Source organism: Trachurus trachurus (assembly GCF_905171665.1).
Source record: "Trachurus trachurus genome assembly, chromosome: 3".
NCBI classification, from domain to species: domain Eukaryota; kingdom Metazoa; phylum Chordata; class Actinopteri; order Carangiformes; family Carangidae; genus Trachurus; species Trachurus trachurus.
Window position 1 is genome coordinate 31,183,142 of NC_139893.1, and position 19,916 is coordinate 31,203,057.

General features: G+C 45.2%; 2 protein-coding genes across 2 annotated transcripts in view; one reads left to right on the forward strand and one right to left on the reverse strand.

Annotated features, from left to right (window-relative positions):
• nav2a (neuron navigator 2a) overlaps positions 1–14,017 on the forward strand; it is a 90,977-nt gene extending 76,960 nt beyond the window's left edge. Inside the window, exons 22-39 of the mRNA XM_083997702.1 lie at positions 910–933; positions 1,325–1,399; positions 3,101–3,184; positions 3,293–3,416; positions 3,727–3,911; positions 5,817–5,989; positions 6,121–6,274; positions 6,406–6,586; positions 7,320–7,420; positions 7,517–7,612; positions 7,827–8,004; positions 8,193–8,428; positions 8,913–9,064; positions 9,156–9,227; positions 9,349–9,545; positions 9,634–9,752; positions 10,053–10,253; positions 11,175–14,017. Coding sequence (XP_083853828.1) covers positions 910–933; positions 1,325–1,399; positions 3,101–3,184; positions 3,293–3,416; positions 3,727–3,911; positions 5,817–5,989; positions 6,121–6,274; positions 6,406–6,586; positions 7,320–7,420; positions 7,517–7,612; positions 7,827–8,004; positions 8,193–8,428; positions 8,913–9,064; positions 9,156–9,227; positions 9,349–9,545; positions 9,634–9,752; positions 10,053–10,253; positions 11,175–11,300 — 2,478 coding nt within the window. The 3' untranslated portion in view covers positions 11,301–14,017. The remainder of the gene's footprint in view (positions 1–909; positions 934–1,324; positions 1,400–3,100; positions 3,185–3,292; positions 3,417–3,726; positions 3,912–5,816; positions 5,990–6,120; positions 6,275–6,405; positions 6,587–7,319; positions 7,421–7,516; positions 7,613–7,826; positions 8,005–8,192; positions 8,429–8,912; positions 9,065–9,155; positions 9,228–9,348; positions 9,546–9,633; positions 9,753–10,052; positions 10,254–11,174) is intronic.
• Positions 14,018–14,567: 550 nt separating this feature from the next.
• Positions 14,568–17,338, reverse strand: dbx1a (developing brain homeobox 1a; the record flags this gene model as incomplete). The annotated part of the gene is made up of 4 exons (XM_083994886.1): positions 14,568–14,852; positions 14,989–15,191; positions 16,766–16,864; positions 16,978–17,338. The coding sequence occupies 4 exons, from the start codon at positions 17,336–17,338 to the stop codon at positions 14,568–14,570; spliced, it is 948 nt and encodes a 315-aa protein (XP_083851012.1).
• Between the last annotated feature and the right edge of the window lie 2,578 nt (positions 17,339–19,916).

Sequence of the window (19,916 nt, forward strand, 5' to 3'; positions counted from 1 at the left end):
CACATGTGTCTTCACACTGTTATACATACACAGACACATTATGCTGTTGAAGCCTGTTTATGATTATGACAAGTGGTTTGTGGGTGGAGCCACATGAAAAATCATTAACTATCACACAATTGCTGCATTCAGGCCTCAAAACAAACCTTAACGTTTAAGAAAGGATTAAAAATGTCCTAAAAATGAATGAAAGAAAAACGTTTTGAAAACAACTGCCAGTCCTTTTAAATTATTTTAAGACTTAGTAATCAACAGTTGTGCAATAAATGAGCCAGATGTGCAAAAATATCTTTCATAATGTCAATTCTGAACATGAAATTCAAAATATCTCTATAAAAAAACAAACATTATGGCTTCAGTGAATTGATAGTTTGTTGTTTTGCTGCATTTTTTGACACCAAATAATAAATACTGCACGTTAAAATGCTTCAAATGATCACCATCAGCTGATTTGTTCAGAGAAACCGTTGCAGCCTGCTCACATGTAAATGTGGGTGTTGCGTGTTTCACTGTTTTGGTGATCAGCGGCAGGGGGAGGGGGGAGGAGGAGGGTGCGTTGCATTGGGTTCGTTCGTGCGAGCATTTGTTTAGCGTGCTCTCTGTATGTCTTTTCTTACTATTGTCCTCTGTGGCGTCCGTGAAACACAATGGGACTCACACACACACACACTCGGATGTCTCAGTGAAATGCCTTCAGGAGGACATCTCTGCTTTCCAGACACATTACACCAGACAATCTCCTGCACAGTTTATGAAGCTCAGCTAATAAATCAAAAAAGTCGGTACATGTGCAGACTGACACACACCCCTGCAGCTTGAACTGCTCTTGTTTTTTTTATTGAAGCATGTCAGGATTCAGTCAGTTTGTCCTGTAATGATTTTCTCTTCTTCTGATGTTTGTTTTTACAGAACGAGGAGAAGTCTCAGTCGGAGGTAAGTGTCAACCCGCCCACAGCACTTCTGCCCTCTTTAATTTTCTGTGTGCAGTGGCCGGACGTGTTGGAACACGGAGTTGTTTTCACAGTTGTATCCAGTTACACGTGTAACTGTATTGTGAGTGACCCTGTAACAGGCTCTTGTTCCTCTCCCAACACCTGTGTTCACCTGAATGTCGTCTTTTATGCATCCGCTGCATCCGTTCATCTCTTAATCTGAACATATCGCAGCTCAGATCTGGGAGCCTCCCTCGTTTGTCGCTGCAGCATTTGTGCGTGCATATGTGTGTGTGTGTGTGTTAGCTATTGAACGCCTTTATGGAGCCAGTACATACTGTATGCTTTTATCTCTGCGCTTTTTGATGTGGTGCTTTCTTTTACGTCTCCAGATCCGCAAGCTGCGCCGGGAGCTGGATGCCTCCCAGGAAAAGGTTTCCGCCCTGACGACACAGCTGAGCGCCAACGTAAGAGCAAGCACTCAGACAAACAAACACACACACACTTCTTTGGACATGTATATTGTTTTGTTTTGTCATCACATCTATGATGAATTATTGCACAATTAAACAATATATGAATCTGATTTTAAATGACATTTTATCAGTTAGATATAGTGTCTCAGGAGCAAATCCCAATCTGTTTTTGATTATGTTTTTTTCTGGCTCTGTAAAGGGAGGAACTGAAAGATACAGAAATCCCCAGTTTGATCTGCAGTTTGAAACTAATTGAGTATACCAACTATTTAAAATTTCTAGGGGAACTCTGTGATCAACCTGATCTCCACTCAAGAGAAAATTTAGCAATCACAACCTCCTGAACATTTTCCAAATGTTCATCGGATACTGAGCAGAGCACTTTATTCAGACGAAGGTGTAATTTTACATCTGGCAGAAGCATCAGAAAATCTCTCTGAGCGTCTCCAGACACGATCCTTTCTGCTAACCCCGGCTTCTGTATTGCACAAGTCTCACCACGCTTCGCTCGTAATCTGCTGTCTGAGTCAGAGCACGCCGGCGGTTCGGCTATGGATTAGAGATATGGAGCGAAGACAGAGGTGTTAGATTACAGCAGGGACTCAAGTCTCTGCACACGGCTGAGGGACTGTCCCAGATGTGGACTCAAGATTTACAGCTAATGACGCCCGGGCACAAGGAGGGAGCGGTGCCAACGTTGAAAGACAAACACAGATACAGAAGAGTGGGGATTGGTAGCTGGGGGTGGGTGGTGGGTTTTATGTTCAAATATTTGATTACTCGCCGCAGACAGTTGATAAATTATCTCAACACACCTCGAAGGCCCCCGAGGCCGAGAATCTAAGACTTGAATCCCACATCAGTCAGCACATCATTTCTATCTGCGGCACAAAGGCCAATACAGCACAGTGATGGATCACCATGCTCGCTAGATGAACTGGTTTGTTTAAACCTGCAAAATCAGCAGCACTTGCTCCCAAACCTCGTCTGACGCCTCGTGTTGGTATCTCTTTGTGACCGAGTCAGTTTTATCTTACACAAGCTCAGCCAGAAATCCATCAAATCAAGCTAGGACATGAAAATCAGCCTCAGCCTGTGGTCAGAAGATGGTGATGACTTCATGTCGCCCTCAGGACTGCTCAAGGATCTGACTGTTTTTGGTGAAGATGATGTAAGAGCTTGGCTTCAGTTTGTGACCGATCACACAGGGGTGTGATCATTTATCACAGGATGTTATTATTATTTCTACTCTACGATTATTGGGGTTTGGTTATGTTTTCATTTTGGTATGAAGATCCTTCCACTGACATCATGTTGGGGTTTCTGTGCCAAGCTTGAGGCAAGTTTTCTTTCTCTTCACGTCCAGTCAGATGCACTCGACTGTCTCATGTTCTCAGCTCAAGGCGAAGTTATTACAGCCCAGTGAAGACGTCTTCACTCCTCACGCTCTTCAACAAGTTCAGTCCACATTCATGTGGTCATTAGCGATCCAGTAAGCTCTGGTAGCTTCAGAGATTCAGGATCAGTTGCTGTCAGTGTGGAAGAGGTTCATGAGGAAACTGTTTTACTGTCAGACTATGAGTTGGAATGAGGGTTTTGTCTTGGTGAAAGACAAAATTTAAAGGAGACACTTTAAGCATTTTTATGCATCGACCACATTATACATCCACAACCTGTCTGTTTCTCCTGCAGGCTCACCTGGTGGCAGCGTTTGAACAGAGTCTGGGCAACATGACCATCAGACTGAAGAGTCTCACTCTGACAGCAGAGCAGAAGGTGAGAGCAGCCCTCCCCTCCCCCTCCCCCTCCCCCAACACATCAATCAAAATGCACATTCACACTCCCTGCAGCCGATCTGATCCTCTGGTCGTTTTCTCCATGCAGGACTCTGAGCTGAATGAGCTGAGGAAGACCATCGAGCTGCTGAAGAAGCAGAACGCCGTGGCTCAGGCCGCCATCAACGGAGTCATCAATACACCTGAACTCGTACCCAAAGGAGACAGGACAGGTACAGACCAGACATGGCCAAAACTACACACGGAAAAGGATATTAGAATTTTTGTCATTTGAATTTTAAGGCCAACATTTAGAGCCAAATGTTTGATTGATAAAAAAGAGTAATTGATGCAACAAGGATTTAATTTTCTCAAATGGAAAGAAAGTTTTCTAACTCTTGTGGGATTATCTGCACTTCTGTAGGTAATTACAGAATTTGCACTGCAGAATCTGTAGTCAAAGGAAAACCTCTATAAACCTCTAAAAGGACGGACTGTATTCCAGCCTGATACATAGACAAACATGTGCCTGTCTCTCCTCAGCCGGCAGTAATGGCAGCCCACACCAGCAACAGCAGCAGCAGCAGCAGCAGCAGCCGGATCTGCGCATCAGGAGGCAGCACTCCTCCGACAGCGTCAGCAGCGTCGCCAGCGCAACCAGCCATTCAAGTGTGGGCTCCAATCTGGACACTGACGCCAAGAACAAGAAGAAGAACAAGAAGAACTGGGTAAGATGAAAGAGAATTAAAAATGAGGAACTGTGACGGACTTGATTTTGAGATTGTGATAAGTTACAACAAGCACGCCTGTTGGTTTGTTGTGTTAGTCTTTGTCTCTTTTTGTATTTGCATGTGTGCGCTGGTGTGACATGTTTGGGTTTCTGCCCCCTCAGGCACCATTCACTGGAGAAAAGGTGAATACATATTGGATTTCCATAGTCTCTTCCTGTTCAGTATGAAGTCGTGACTGATTTGGTGAATTGCAGGTCAAAAAAAGAAAAAAAAGAGAAACGTGTTTGCTTTTCCTGTAATAGTCGTCTCTTTACCTGCAAATAACCAGCTCAGTGCTCACTGGATAGTGTGTACTGTGTAGTCCAACTGTCAGCTCATTCATTGCGTTTCACTTGTGATCATACAACAAAACATCTCACATACTTTCATTCAACAACTTTTCCTTTTTTTTGTTGAAAGACTTTTCTGTGCAGCGGAGGAGGGCAAGTCAGAGACGATGACGTACGCAGTTTTGTTTTGTTTCTTCCTCCCTGTGCTGTAGACTGACGTGTTAGCCTCCTGTGGTTTTCCTATCTGATCCTGATGTTGTTGGATTTGTAGGAAGTGCAGTGCGGTGCTGTCTGGTAGCTGTTAAAGAGTTTCCTGCTTTAGGTCACAGTGATAATAAATGGGCTTCCTCCGTGTGTGTGTGTGTGTGTGTGTGTGTGTGTGCGTGTGTGTGTGCGTGGCTGCGCCTCCGGCTGTCAGTCTTTGTGCAGACGAGACCCCACAGAGGGCTCCACCATGCAGGTGCCACTCACTCAGTGTGTGATATGGAGTGTATAGGGGCTGTGTGGAGAGACTATATAATGGATCATGAAAGAGCTTCCGTGTCATGCTGGCTGTGATGTAGAATTAGTCAGCAGCTGCCTGGAAGTCTAATGAAATCAGCTCCAGTCTCGTAGGGGCCCGGAGTTTAATCTCTGTCCCTCCATAATGCATTAACACACCCAAACCCATATGAACATGTGCTGTTTTGTCTCTGTGTCTTCCTCTGCTTCGCTTCATGTGGCAGGTCTATGAGGTAAGAACGGGTATGCTGCGAGAAATAAAAGAACCAAAGCTGCCTTTAACCCCTGCACCTTTTCTAGGTTACTAACCTCTGTCCTCTTCCTCCTCTCCCTCTCTACTGCCACTGTAGTGCCTCTCCTCCCCTCTTCAACACTGCTCCCCTCTGAAATCTGCTCTTATGACACTCGAGTCAGCTCTGAAAGGAGGAATCCACATGAAAAATACTCTCGTTGTGTGTTTTTGTTGAACCAGACAAACACAATTCACATTATATGAGATATTTTGTGACAATTGCTGAAAGTCCCTCCCTACCAAAGACACAAATCACACAAAATGTTATACAGAGGACTTCTGCCTTAAACATAATCTCAAATAAGGATGGTATTTAAAGAGTTCATCCAAAATTAGAGAACAAATTCAGAAAACTTTCAAACTTTGCAAATTATGTTTTCTAATTACATCATAATCTCTCTATGGAAGTTCATAAAATTCAATACTGGCTATAAAAGTGATCAACACCTGCAAAGTTTTCCTTTGATTTATCAACAAGTGATCAGTCATTCTAATCCAATTCTTTGGAGAAAGAACATATCACTCCACACACACACACAGAGGTTGTCTGTCTGTGTGTGTAATGTGAAGTGTTTGTGTTTAGAGCTGCAGCTCAGGTCATAAGACAGCTGACCCATATCTCCCTCTCTCCCTCTGACTCACTTGCACTTTTTCACAGCTGTTTTCCTCCACTTCCCCTCCCGGCACACTCCTCCTCTCCCTCTCAGCCTTGTGTATTTGGGAGCGTGTTGCTCGCCTCCTCACCTCTCTGTTTCTGTCTCTGTGTTTGTCTACCTGCAGCTGCGAAGCTCCTTCAAGCAGGCGTTCAGCAAGAAGAAATCTCCCAAGTCCGCCTCTTCTCACTCCGACATCGAGGAGATGACGGACTCGTCGCTGCCTTCTTCCCCCAAACTGCCCCACAACGGCACCTCAGCCGCCAGCCACATGCTCAGGAACACACACTCCAACACGCTGTACGTACACGTCGTCATCATCAGAGTTCATCTTACACAAACATATCCAAATAAAATGTTTATCTCCACTTGAAATCATTCAACAAACTTTCACGTTGCTAAATCCTGGCGTCCTGCTTGTATGTGTGCAGACTGTCGGAGTGTTTGGACAGCGAGGCGGAGACGGTGATGCAGCTGCGGAGTGAGCTCAGGGAGAAGGAGATGAAGCTGACAGATATCCGCCTGGAGGCTCTCAGCTCCGCCCATCAGCTGGACCAGCTGAGGGAGGCCATGAACCGCATGCAGGTCTGCACACACAGACAGAAACTCTCCTTGACTTGCTCCAGCTCTGGGCTGACTGTGATGACACTTTGACGGATAGTACAGACACATACGATAATGTTTTCCTAAATTTTCCTTTCGGTGTGTGTCTGTAGGTGGAGATTGAGAAACTGAAGTCGGAGAATGACCGTCTGAAGTTGGAGACTCAGGGCAGCAGAACGGGCTCCCAGGCCTCCATCTCCTCTTCCCCCCCCCCACACACAAACAGCCAGGCTCCAGGACCTGGACTGTCCCAGCAGAGCCTCAACCTCACCACCAGTGAATCCACCAGCCTGGGTAATTAACTCAAATATTTCATAGTAGTTCAACATTTTGGCAAATTTCCCTATTGCCATAATCCCTATACTCATAGGAGTATGTTCATTACCTGTAAATATCGGTGCATGTGTTTTGAGATCAGCGGGTCAGAGTTGCGAGCTGCTCAGCGAACACTATGGAGGTGAATGGTACCCTGTCCCTCATCAAATTCATCAAATACACAATCCAACAACTCCAAAACGCTCTGGTGGACAAGTTGTGACCTGCACATTCGCCACACTTTGAAATAATCATGTGTAATTATGTAACATTACGACACATGAAGCAAATACTCTGAACTTCTTGCGCTTTTGAAATCGCTCGGCCCAGCAGCCGTGTCTGGAACGTAGTTCCAGCTACGCATTTGCCTCGAAAACAACTCCGTCTCGTAATGTTACTTTATTATTTCATAGCGTGGTGAATGTGCAGCACTTGTCCATAAGAGCATTTTGGAGTTGTTGGATTGTGTATTTGAGGAGTTTTGAGGGACAGGGGACCCGTACCATTCACCTCCATTGTGTTCACTGAGCAGCTTGCGTCTCAAAACAACATGCACCGATAATTAAAGGTAATGAACTATGACTATAGGGATTATGGCAAGAGGAGAATTTGCCAAAATGTTGAACTATCCCTTTAACTAATAACCACATTGATGGTAAGTTTTGATTTGAAATGCCGAACCCTTGTCTGACTCACTCTTCCCTCCTGTCAGACATGCTGCTGGATGACACCGGTGGAGAGGGAGGGATGAGGAAGGAGGGGAGACACGTCAAGATCATCGTCAGCCTGGACGAAGACAGCAAGTGGGGAGAGGTGAGACTAGAAAACAATGAAACTATTGCCTTTTGGTTACAGTTGTTGCCTGTCTGCTTCTAGGTCTCTAAAACCACTCATATTGTTCCATCACAGGAGGGCCGGCCTCGCCACTTTCTCATTGGTTGCATCGGCGTCAGTGGTAAAACCAAGTGGGACGTTCTGGACGGAGTAGTCCGACGCCTTTTCAAGGTAAAAGTGATGAACAGAGTCAGATACAGACACAATGTCAGAAAACATCTCAAAGTATTAAGCATCTTGTCAATGTTGAGCTCAGCCACAGCTCAGGTTTTTCTATGATGACAAAACAGCATGAGTGCTGGTATTAACTCATAAATCTAATTCACAAACACAAACTTTGAAGCCTTTTAAAAGCTGCTAAATGTAGAAACCTTGTGTCTGACAGGAGTACATTACCCACGTGGACCCTGTGAGCCAGCTGGGCCTCAGCTCAGACAGTGTGGAGGGATACAACATCGGAGACATCCACCGGCACAGCATCCTCAAGGCCGCCCAGACACCTGAGCTGCTGCCCTGTGGCTACCTGGTGGGAGACAGCAACACCATCAGCATCCAGCTCAAAGGTACAGAGGCTATGCTGCTGCCTATCATCTTACATCTTACTGTGTTGATAGATAGAGGGATAAAACAAAGTCTAATTTCACAGTGCAGGTGAATAAAAGCAGTAGATATTCCCAGAAACTCATCCGCTCCATCCTCTACAGCCCCGCTTTCCTCTCTGATATTAATACCCTGCTGTGTGTGTGTCCAGGTGTGAGCAGTGAGAACGTGGACTCTCTGGTGTTCGACACTCTGATCCCAAAGCCGATGCTGCAGCGCTACGTGTCCCTGCTGAAGGAGCACAGACGAGTCATCCTGTCGGGCCCCAGCGGCACGGGGAAGACCCACCTGGCCAATCAGCTGTCTCGACACCTGCTGCTGCTGGAGGGCCGACCTCTGACCCCGCACGCCGTGGTCACCTTTAACGTGGACCACAAGTCCAGCAAGGTAAACACACACACAAATCCGCTATTGTGTTTTCACACAAAGACGTAAATGTTAAAAGCAAACACACTGGCAGCTTCTGTGTGTTTTACAGATCATGTCTGAATGTGTCAACCTCACAGACGTTGGTTTCTGTTCTCCAGTATTGAGACATCAAACTGAACTAAATTTAACTACATTTTCGAACATTGAATGACAACTGTAAACAAAAGATAAAACACTCCTGATCAAAAACCTGCAAACTCACTCAGTGTCAGTGTTAAATTACAAAGCTGTAAAATTTAGATGCGTGATTCTTTTTATAGCAGCACAATTGGCCTTTGGAGGGTTTTGGAAAAATAAAGCACCACATGAATAATTGTGCACATGAGGACAAAGAGCTCAGCTTCGACCTTCTGTCTATAAACCTGTCGACTCTGCTGCTCCAAGAAGATAACAACAAACTGCTGAAGGTTACACAAAGTTCAAATGCTCTCTTTCTCTGCAGGAGTTGCGTCAGTACCTTTCGGGTTTGGCCGAGCAGTGCAGCGGCGTGCCGGGTGTGGAGAGCCCTCTGGTGGTCATTCTGGACAACTTGCACCACGTCAGCTCCCTGGGAGAGATCTTCAACGGCCTCTTTAACTGCAACTACCAGCACTGGTCAGTTCACACACACATTTGTCCGACACAATCATGATGAAAGTTAATGTTTGGACGAACTTAACCTAAACGTGTTTTTCTCTCCTTGCAGCCCCTACATTATCGGCACCATGAGCCAAGCCACATCATCTGCTCCCAACCTGCAGCTTCACCACAACTTCAGGTAACCTGCTGCTGATCTCCTCCCCCCACTATTCGCGGCTAGATGTTAAAAGATTTCTACGATATCTGCCTGTTTACCACATTGTATGTATATTCAACATACCTGTGTGTTCTTCAACCAGGTGGGTGCTGTGTGCCAACCACATGGAGCCGGTGAAAGGCTTCCTCGGTCGCTTCCTGAGGAGGAAGCTGATCGAGACGGAGATCGGCAGCCGGACGCGCAACATGGAGCTGGTGAAGATCATCGACTGGATCCCACGGGTTTGGCACCACCTCAACCGTTTCCTGGAGACGCACAGCTCCTCCGACGTCACCATCGGTAAGAGGGCGTCGCACAATCGGTCAGTAACAGTCAGTCCAGGTTACGGCTGGTGTCTTAACATCTGTGCTGTGTGCTGTGTGTGCAGGACCTCGTCTCTTCCTGTCATGTCCCATGGACGTGGAGGGGTCCAGGGTTTGGTTCACTGACCTCTGGAACTACTCCATCATCCCCTACATGCTGGAGGCCGTACGGGAGGGGCTGCAGGTATTTAACGACACTGATTTTTTTTTTTTTTTAACTTGATTTGCCATCCTGAAGTGATGTGCAGTGATTGAGAACGACAGACTTGTTCAGATTTGCCCTCTTGCAGGATAGAATTATGTTCATCAAAGTTAAATTGATTCAATTAATTAGCATCAGATTTAATCAGGCAGCTGCTAATCAGTGCAACCTGTGAGTGGATTGTGAAAAGTGAGTTCAGAGAAGGAATCTGCCTCAGTAGTTTAGAGGAGAAACCACACTGTGGTCACTCTGAAATGAAAATGTTTTCCTGCGTCTCTGCAGTTGTACGGCCGCAGGGCTGGGTGGGAGGACCCGGCCGCCTGGGTGACCGACACCTACCCGTGGTCAGCCACACCCACTCCATCTGATTGGCCCCCGCTGCTGCAGCTCCGACCTGAGGATGTAGGGTTCGATGGCTACTCCGCCCCAAGAGAAGGAGTCAGGAAAGAGCCACCACAGAGCGACAGCGACGCAGACCCACTGGTGAGCAAAGGAACACATGAAGAACATCTCTTACTGAGCAGTTAATTTCAGTGGAAACAGTCCTCAGGAACCCTTTTACAGGCTGGTAATTATGTGATAATGTCAGGAAATAGCCAAGAAATAACAAGTAATTGCGCCATAATGTCTAGAAATAGCCTAGGAATAATGGTCAAGTTCATAGTAATGTCGAGAAATATAGCCAATAAATAATGATTGATTGCGTTGGCCTTTTCAAAGTATGTGTAATCTTTTGCCTTAATGAAAAACATGACATTACTACTACTTACATTGACTGTTATTTCTAGGCTATTTCTTGAAATTACTACGCAATAAATTGTTATTTCTTGGCTACTTAATTAAAAAGCTCCGGAGTAATTGTGATAGTTAACTACATGACTTGTGACTTGTTACCAGTGAGAATGGAGGCTCTCTGCCTTCCACCTGGCGTCTCATGGCTGAAAACCAACCTTGCAACATCAGTGTAGTACTTGACCGCCGTCCCGGTGTCCCAGCTCTTGTCTTTGAGCACCGCGACACAAACGTGCTCCGTAACCCGCAATCCTTTGTTTATGAAAGTTAGGATTACAAAGGTATACACGTCGTACCATCGTATATGTTATATAACGTTATCCACCGCTACATGTATTGGTTTTTCGCTGGCTTCGTTGTAAACAAATGCACATGGCCAGGAAGAGGGTTAGAAGAACAGCAGAAAAGCAACCAGACTTGTATAGTTCCCCTTAAAAGGGTTACCTACTCCTCATCTTAGCAAATGAATGGAACTTGAGTTGAGGGAAGCAGTTCAGAATTTTAGTGGAAGATTGAGAGAATAGAAATGAAATAATCCAAAATTTAGCACAGAGGTTTCTCCCACCTCTGGGTTGTGGAGCTCCATCAGACCGACTCTCTTTCTGCCAACAGATGAACATGCTGATGCGTCTGAAGGAGGCGGCGACGTCTTCCAGCCCGCAGAGCTACGACAGCGACTCCAACAGCAACAGCCACCAGGACGACATCCTGGACTCGTCGCTGGAGTCGACCCTGTGATGTCGTCAAAACGCAGCACTGGGATCAGTTTTCAGGAGAAACTTTTTATAACAAATGCTCTCACCCCCCTGAGGACCTCTCGCCGAGAGCGCAACTTCATGCCACAAAATCCAGCCACCTTAATTTGGGTGCAGGTAACCCAAATATTTAAAAAAAGATTAAGATTAAGATTGCATTTCAGAAGACGGGCAACAAAAGTTTCTACTGCACTGTGCTGTTTTCATTTTGTCTTTAGTCTTTTTTTTTTCTTTTCCTTTTTTTTTTTTTTCACCGCTGTGGCCCGGGGCTCCTGTCAGGAGCCTGACATTTACTTCAGACAGAAATAATAAAAGCACACAGCCTGTCACTGTTAGTGAGGCATCGTCATGACCATCGTCATCCAGCCATCAGCATATGTGAACACCAGCCAGGAGTCATCCATCCTTCACTGAGCCGAGCCGCAGCATCAGCTCCAGCTCCTCGGGCTGAGACGCTCAAGTCCTGCCCCAGCTGCAGTGCACGTGTGTGGCCTGCAGATGGCAGCACAGGCCCTGGTCTCTGGAGCGTTACGGAGCCTGAGCTACAAGCTGCTGAGAGCACAACAAGAGGCTGCTGCCTGATGGGATGGATGGATGAAGAGCCAGTCACTTTCTGCTTCTCCTCCTTTGCAGCTGAAGTTGTTTGTGTGATTGCTGGAGGAGAAACTGAGCCAAAGTGAATGTTAAGTGTCCACTCACTTCACAAAACTCCTCTGAGGTCATTCATTAAAAAAAAACTTTAAAAAAACTTTAAAAATTAAAATTAAAAATAATTGAAAGTAAACAGTTCCAACCGGATACACGTCTTGAACTGGTGTGTTAATATGAAATCCATGATATAAACATGGTGACAAACACTCTTCACCAGTACAATGTCAAACTCTGTGGAAAACATCTTCATGGGACAGAGACAAATAAGACAAGGTCACCCAGACAATTCTCACCATGCAGAGTTGACATGCCGGCGACAACCCGCCTCGTGGCCGACGAGCCATTGTTCCACCAGAGAAATAGTTCCTTTGACATGGAGCAGAATAAAATAGTGTGCATGTTTTCTCAGACGGCAGACCCGCTGAGTTTAAAAAGCTGATTTTATCCAGTAAAACATCTGTAGCTGTTTGTAAGTAAAATCTTTCTAAAGACCTAGTTCTCACTGCAAATAAAGATTTCCAGAAGGAAATGGTGCTGAGTAGGAAGTTAACATTCACCACGGCTCGATTTATCACTTTTTGTGTTTTGAATTACTGTCCTTTTTTTAAATTTTATCCGTCATATCTGTACAATAATATCAACCATTTTAAAGTTGTTGCTTTAACCCTCATAACCCTTAAAGATCTCCATGCACATTGGCCCAAGCAGGCTGTTGTAGCACAACTCTCTTTTTGGTGCTGGACTGAATATTAACAAACAATGCCTTACTCTTTTTGGAACAGACTTACGTGCATTAAATGATTCTTTTATTTGTCTAAATGGCTGTAAACTTAACAGGGCTCCGAGTCAACTCTCCCCCTTTGAGCCCTCTCTGGAGCAGGTGGTTGACCTCGCATCATATCAAACACCAATGCCGTTGGATTGAAGAGACGTGAATGAGAAGCAGTACTTTGGGTTTGTTTTTTGTTTTGTTTTTGTTTTGAATTAAAGTTGTATGCATGTATGAACCCAGTGCTGAGACACTGGTGTAAATATCTGGACCACTAGCAGGAGAGAAAAACATATAAGACGTGTTTCAGTGCTTGAAATCAGGAGCGTTTGCAGGTTGATCGGGTGAAGGAAGTTTAAGAAGATGCGTTGATTTTATACCTCATCCCCATCCTTCAACTATGCTTTCGCCACGCTCGTTGTCTGTTCTGATTATGTGATTTGTGATGATTGAAACTGTCATAAGAAACATGTTGAACTAATTAAGTAAAAACTAGTGTATATGCTGCTTTGTTTATAGATATAATTAATCGGAGGTTTTAAGGTATAAAGGTACTTGTGGTTGAATGATTATGTAAAAGTTTTAACACCATTTCTATGGCGTAAAAAAAAAGATAATAAAGTTATTGTACTTTTTTTTTCTTTGCAACCTCCCAGCCTGCCTTCTGGGAAGGGCAGGCAGACGTTTTATAAAAAAAACTGGGGTGGTGTCGTTCAGCGCCTGCGTCCATCACTTTCAGTGTTTTTGTCACCGATGCTATGCAACATTCATTCTGATCTCCCAGTGGAAGCCAAAAGCTTGACGTCGGTTTGTGCCCCCCCTGCCCTCCACCCCGAGCAGATTTCAGCACTGCCGAGACCTAAAGCATGGAACCAGATTTGTGAAGACTTTGTGGCAAACTTTTTTTTTTCTTTGTCCATATGTATGTCTGTGTACTTGATGGAGGCTCTCCTGCTACAGTGAGCACAAAGAGGCAGACTGTGTTAGTCTTGTGAAAAGCCTGCTCTGCTGTCAGAGGTGTGGGTGTCGTTGAAAGCATTTGACCAGTCTGTGTGTTTATTACTCACAAACTCAATGAATGTTTAGCCTTCTTTGCTATGTACATTTTTTTTTACATGTAACATAACTGTGTAAATAGTTGGTTATTCTGCAGCATTTTAAGGACTCTTTTCTAGCTGATTTATTACAGTACTTGAAAAAGGAGTATTTTGTGTACAGTCTCTTTACATCAGAGCAGATTGATGCTGTTTGTCATCACTGGTCTGTCCAGGGCTCGAGAATTAAATCTGATATCACTGTACTAGTCTTAAGTTATTGTGATTCAATAAAATTAATGATTATTTATGATTTAATTTGGTGAAATTGGTCCTTTTTTTTTTGTTCCACACAAACAAACGCACACATCCATTGGAATTGTTTACAATTTTATTTGGTGTTTATACAAAAAAATGTGAAATAAACATATATACAGCGCATATTACAACATACTTATTAAACAGATTCATATAAATTATTAACGGAATAGCTACATTTTTCAATAAACAACTCTATTCAAGGTCGAGGCAAAAGTAACTCAATATTCTTGGCATAAAATTTCCATACAAAATTGTACAAAATACTGTACAATTGAACAAAGCTGTGCAAAACAGCAAATTGTATCTCAGAAGCAGATCCTGATGAAGCAACACACTGGAGTGGAACTTAGTTGTTGTTTTTGTTAACATTTATGGGGTTTGTTTCTTACAAATGTGGTCACAGTCTCATAGAAAAACAGAACACGGGTTATATCTATATATTGGCTTCTTTTTTTTTTATAATAATAATAATAAATTAAGATACTGTTATTTCTTCTTCGTCTGACTCTGAGAAGTCTGAGTGCTTGCTGGAGAGAGAAGGAGAGGAGATGCTGGAGCCCGATCTCATTCTTTCCCGCCGGAACACTTCCTCCTCCTCCTCTTCCTCCTCGGCTGAGGACTTCTTGCCCACGTCGCTGAGGTCCGGGTGCGGGTTGGCTTTGGTGGGCAGCGTCTGCTCGCGGCAGCCGCCGGACGACAGCAGCTCTCGCTCCTTGGAGTTCCTCCACTTCATCCGCCGGTTCTGGAACCAGATTTTCACCTGCGGACACAGAGGAGACGGGGAGTGAGCGGGGATCTGCGTCAGGTGCAGCAGTGGAGATGCGTAACGGCGTCTACGTGCGTAAAATTACGCACGGACACAACGTGAGCGTTTTTGTTTGGTTTTGTTTATTTACCTGTGAGTCTTTAAGTCCTAGTTTGGAGGCCAGCTTCTTCCGGTCGGGTTTGCTGATGTACTTTTGTTTCTGGAACATTTTCTCCAGGGCTTTGCGCTGCACGTCGGAGAACACCGCCCTCCTCAGCATACCCCTCCGCGGTTTCCCTCTGGCGGCCAGGGGCCAAGAGAAAGTCCCGGGGATGGGAACGACGGAAGAAGATGCTGCAAGACAAACACAGAGGAGAAGCAGGGACCTGTTAGAGTCGTTCACTCGGAGAGAAACAATAAGTGCACACTTGGAGAGTTTATCCTGGCAGCAAGAGAGGGAGCAGCTGCATCATGGGAAATAATCTCTCTGCTTTATGATCCCCTGTGACATCAGAGAGGAGCTATATGACTATAATGATTCCTCTGTCAGGCCAAACTTTTAAAGCGCTTATTATTGGAAGGTTTCCCCCCTTGGAACTGTGCAATACGTCTCTGTTTTGAGTGAAATGGCACGAGGTGACTAATTAGCACATTGGCCGGTCCCCAACCGCATTGGTATGGTAAAGAGGTAGCATATCCTTTAAGGAACCCTGTGAGGGCGGATAGAGGAGTTAATAAACCGTGAACGGTAATTGTGTAGTAATGAACTAACGCAGAAAAGACTCTGGACAGGCGGCGAAGGCCATATATTATCGCAACAAAAGGAGATTTACACTTTCAAACTAAACACAACTGCATACCAGAATACTGATGGCGGGAGGGGGGAGTGGAGAGTGGAGGGGAAGGCGCAGGGTTTTTTTTTTTTTTTTCTTCATGCCCTCAAATCATTTTCATTAAATGAACACGAAAAGCTATTCAGGGCGCTGGAGTTGTTTTGTTGAGGCATTCAGCTGAGCCCATGAAAAGGCTCCATCTCCATTATGATTTGTCTGAATGAAAGCAGGGACTAGCGACTTTATAGACTTTTCTAAGAGATTATTCTTTATCTCAACTCAGTTGATTGGCCCGGCTGGAGAATAGAGGAACGTTTAGGGCACAGAGAGAGAGAGGACTGGAGGTCAGTGGTAACCTATCCTATGGGCCGTGCAGCCTGCAGGAAGAAGAGTTTTTCCACAGCTGGGACGCTCTGCTTGTAGTTTCACATATTCACTTTACTTAAGAGGAGATCCCAGCGTCCTGTGCGCGCTCTGCTGGCCGGACTGTCCCCGGACACGGAGCTGCCCTGTGGCCGCCGCAGAATCAGGAACAAGGACGCTCTATGTGGTCTTGTGAGAATATTGAAAACTCTCAATAGCGCCTAATAGGGAAATTAGTGCATGACTGGTTCACGCCTTTGGCCCGCCTGGTAAAAGTCACTCTCCAGGGTGTGTGGGTGGTTCGCCCGGTGGGAGCTGACCAAATTGGTCACGGTGCTGAAGGCTTTGTTGCCCGCCACAGCGGCCCGGTGGCCCCCCGGGCGCTGTGGGAAAACGTGGGCCGGGAAAATGCCACAACGCCCCCCAATGGGAAGCAGGGGGGGACTATAACTCGCCACCCCGCCTCAAATTTAGAGCGTGACGATTTGGGATAATTGGTTAATTAGGGGGTGGGTGGGTGGGTCCGGCCAGGGGCCAGAGCCAGCGCTCCCATTAATAAGACAGTGATTTCTTCTTTCTGGCTGTTTGTCCCTTTCCTGACGCTCTCCCGGGTAAAATATGACAGCGGTTCAAAGTGTTTTACATCTAAATGCAGCTCGTTCAGACTGGATTCTAAAGGCTGGACAGAGTCCATGAATGAGTGGAGGCAGAGTGAGTGAAAGCGGCGCCTACCTGGTAGATAGGGCGTCCTGAATATGGGGTGAAAGGTTCCGTCGAAGCAGGGGAAGGGGAAGGTCTTGTGCAGGCTTTGGACTGTGGGCGGGGAGGACGCTGTGGAGGAAACATCACACGTGTTAAATCATCCACACACACACATAACCACAACCAGTCTGAGGGGGTCACGTGACCGCAGGTGCAGGTGCAGGCACCGTCTGTCAACTCACCGGTCTTTGGTGAAGGTGCGAGGATGGCGCTCACTCCAAACTTGAGAAAAGTCGGGTCCTTGCTGCTCGGCAGCGACGTTTTCGGCGAGCACGACTCGCGCGTCACCGCGGTGGTGGTAAACGCGCGCTCCGCGGGCGCGCAGCTGAAGGACAAGGTGGTGGTGGGCAGGGAGCCGCTCGCTGATGGGACAGTCCGGTTAAAGAAGGCGGCGGGGCGACTTATCCGCAGCAGGTCCTCCACTAGAAAGCTGGAGTGGGTCGGGAAGCCGGACGGCAGCGTCTGGTGGAGCGGCAGCGCCGCGGCGGGGCGGTACAGCCCCGGGTAGAGGGCGGGAGGCGCGAGGACGCTTGGGATCATCATGGTCCCGGGTTAAAAAGAGTGCGTGAAATGTGAAGTACTCCTCGTGTCAGCTGGGAGAGAATCAGTCGTGTGAATGGCTGCTAACTCCTCTGCTCTCCTCACTCTGGGGAGAGCAGTTTTATAGCGGCCGACCCCCCCGGCCCTCCTCTCAGGGCTGACAGCCCCACAATGGGGCTCAACAAAGTTCTCCACATGGGTCGCTTTCATGCTCTATCCCCCGGCCCGCTGATTGGCCAGAGGACGCAATTTATGATTGCATTAGACTTCATAAGCAAGCAACACACAATGTAGCGACCACAAAAGAGGCTCAGTCATCAATTTTGCATGTTGACCACTTTCCTTTCAATTTGTTTTGTTTGGCAGAGGCAAGCGGCCTAATTAAAGAGCAATCTTTGCAGATTCATTCATTATTGGGGACTTTTAATGAGCACTTAAAGAAAGATACTTTATTCTTCTCCTTTCACCAAGTCCTTCTGTTATGCAGGAGATAAAATATACTCCTTAAAAATGCTAAATTATTCTTTTATTCCATTTTTGGAGCTGAAAAATAAACAGAATCACAGGTAGATAAAAACTAGACTTTAAACTCTATAATACTATTAAGAGAACAAGTGAGCAGGTTGTGTTTATTGTTAAATCCACACTGTGTGTTGGCCGCAGATGCCATGCGCAGCATCTCAAATGTAAATCAGTTTTAGGGTTTCATAGGATTCTCAACACTCAATCTGGCCCTCGTCATGGAATAATGTCTTAAACGGATTTCTGCTATCAAAACGCTTTAACAGATGTGTTAAATATCACTCTTTCTGCACAGGCTTCATTCAGTGCGCAGAGCCGCGGCACAGAGCGCACAGGAGAAGTGTGCGGCCTGCGCCGTGCGCTCATGATCCTGTTAACCATGAACTAACTGTCACCCTCAGCTGCGGAGGAGGCGCCCCTCGGCCTTTCTCTCCTTCCCTCTCATGGCTTTAAAAAAAAGCCCAGTGGAATAAAAAAGCTTTATTTCTAAAGACGGTTTTGTTCTGCTATTTTAACCGGCTGAATAAAAGTGCATCTGTGATTTGATTTAAAACGCATTCATATGAGCGGACACTGAGACCCCATATAAAACTCTTATTAAAGCGACTTGGAGCCTTATAGTCGTGTTCTGTCAGCTTTGCCCTGAAAACCAGTTAAAGCAGAGTAATCAGGCGAAAATGCGTCGAAGAGCCAAAGAGGGGAAGAAAAAAAAAACGCCTAATTGTTACCAGTTTGAAACCCAAGTAACAATAAATGGGTTTTATTTAGTTTAAAAATAATTTAAGAAACGAAAAAAAAAAAACTTTTTTGATATAAACAAATTTTATTTTATCAATCTGAATTTGTATTTATCTACGGATAAGGTTAGAGATACGGATTTATTTTCCACTCATGACTTTTATTATTAGAGGCCTGTAGCTTTATATCTGTGGCCTAAAAGCAACACACCATCCTTTATCTCATTTTTATTCACTTGAGGAAAAACTAAATATCCCTGTGGAAAATATAGTCTGCTCATAATTATTTTGTTCATAATTTTTTTTGTAAAATTAAGAACCAAATAAAATGAATTATGACTATGATTAGCCCACTTTAAATAATTTGCTTGGTAACACAAAGAGAGTCGCTGTTAATTAAAAGTGTGAGTAAACAAAGTTTGACTTAATTTAAAGACACACGAGTCTGACTGACGCAGCTCAGTGTGGATCATTTGGCATCAGCTCAAATGATGATAAGTAGTTTAACATCAATCTAAAATAAACTGGCCACAATCCGATAATTAAAAGGGAACGCCTCCGTGAAATGATCCTTTGGAGAGAGTCGGGGCTTATCAGAGGTGCGTCTGCTTTTATGAGCGCAGGACGCACAAACAGGCGTTAACACAGCGCTGCGCCACCACAGCTACACCTCCAATAAGTAACGAGACCTTCAATGCTTTTTTATGAGCCCATATTCCTTTACTTGGCTCCCCGAAATCCCCCTTTTGTGAGCGGTAAGCAGATGGTTAGCAGGAAGCATAGGCTGCTCTGGCTGACCGAGACTAATTTCTACGAGCTTTGCAAGCTTGCCACGTCCCCGCTCCTTTACCAGGCCGAGTAAAAACAGCTGGCTGCGGCTGAATTAAAGCCATTAAAAGCACATCTCTGAAATATTACCAACCAGCAGCCCCCCCACCCCCCTTCCCCCTGTTCGAGCCCACCGAGGTCCCATCGCTGTAGCGTGATTATCCTGCAGGGATTCAACATCTCAAGTTAAAATTTACATGGCATTATATGGATCATTTATAGGAGCCTTTCGCAGCCTCTCTATCACCAGCTCCGATATACATATGTTTATTACAAATGACATAGTCATTTATAGCTATATTTGTCATAATAATAATAATAATAATAATAATAATATTCAATATAGGTTGCCTATAATATTCATAATATCCTAGTAGGTTCATTCTCCCATAGGGATTACCTACTGATGTTTATCACTTGCCCTTATAATATCCCTGCAGGCAATAGGATTATGTATAAATCACTAGATCACTAAAAATATTCCTAGACTAATT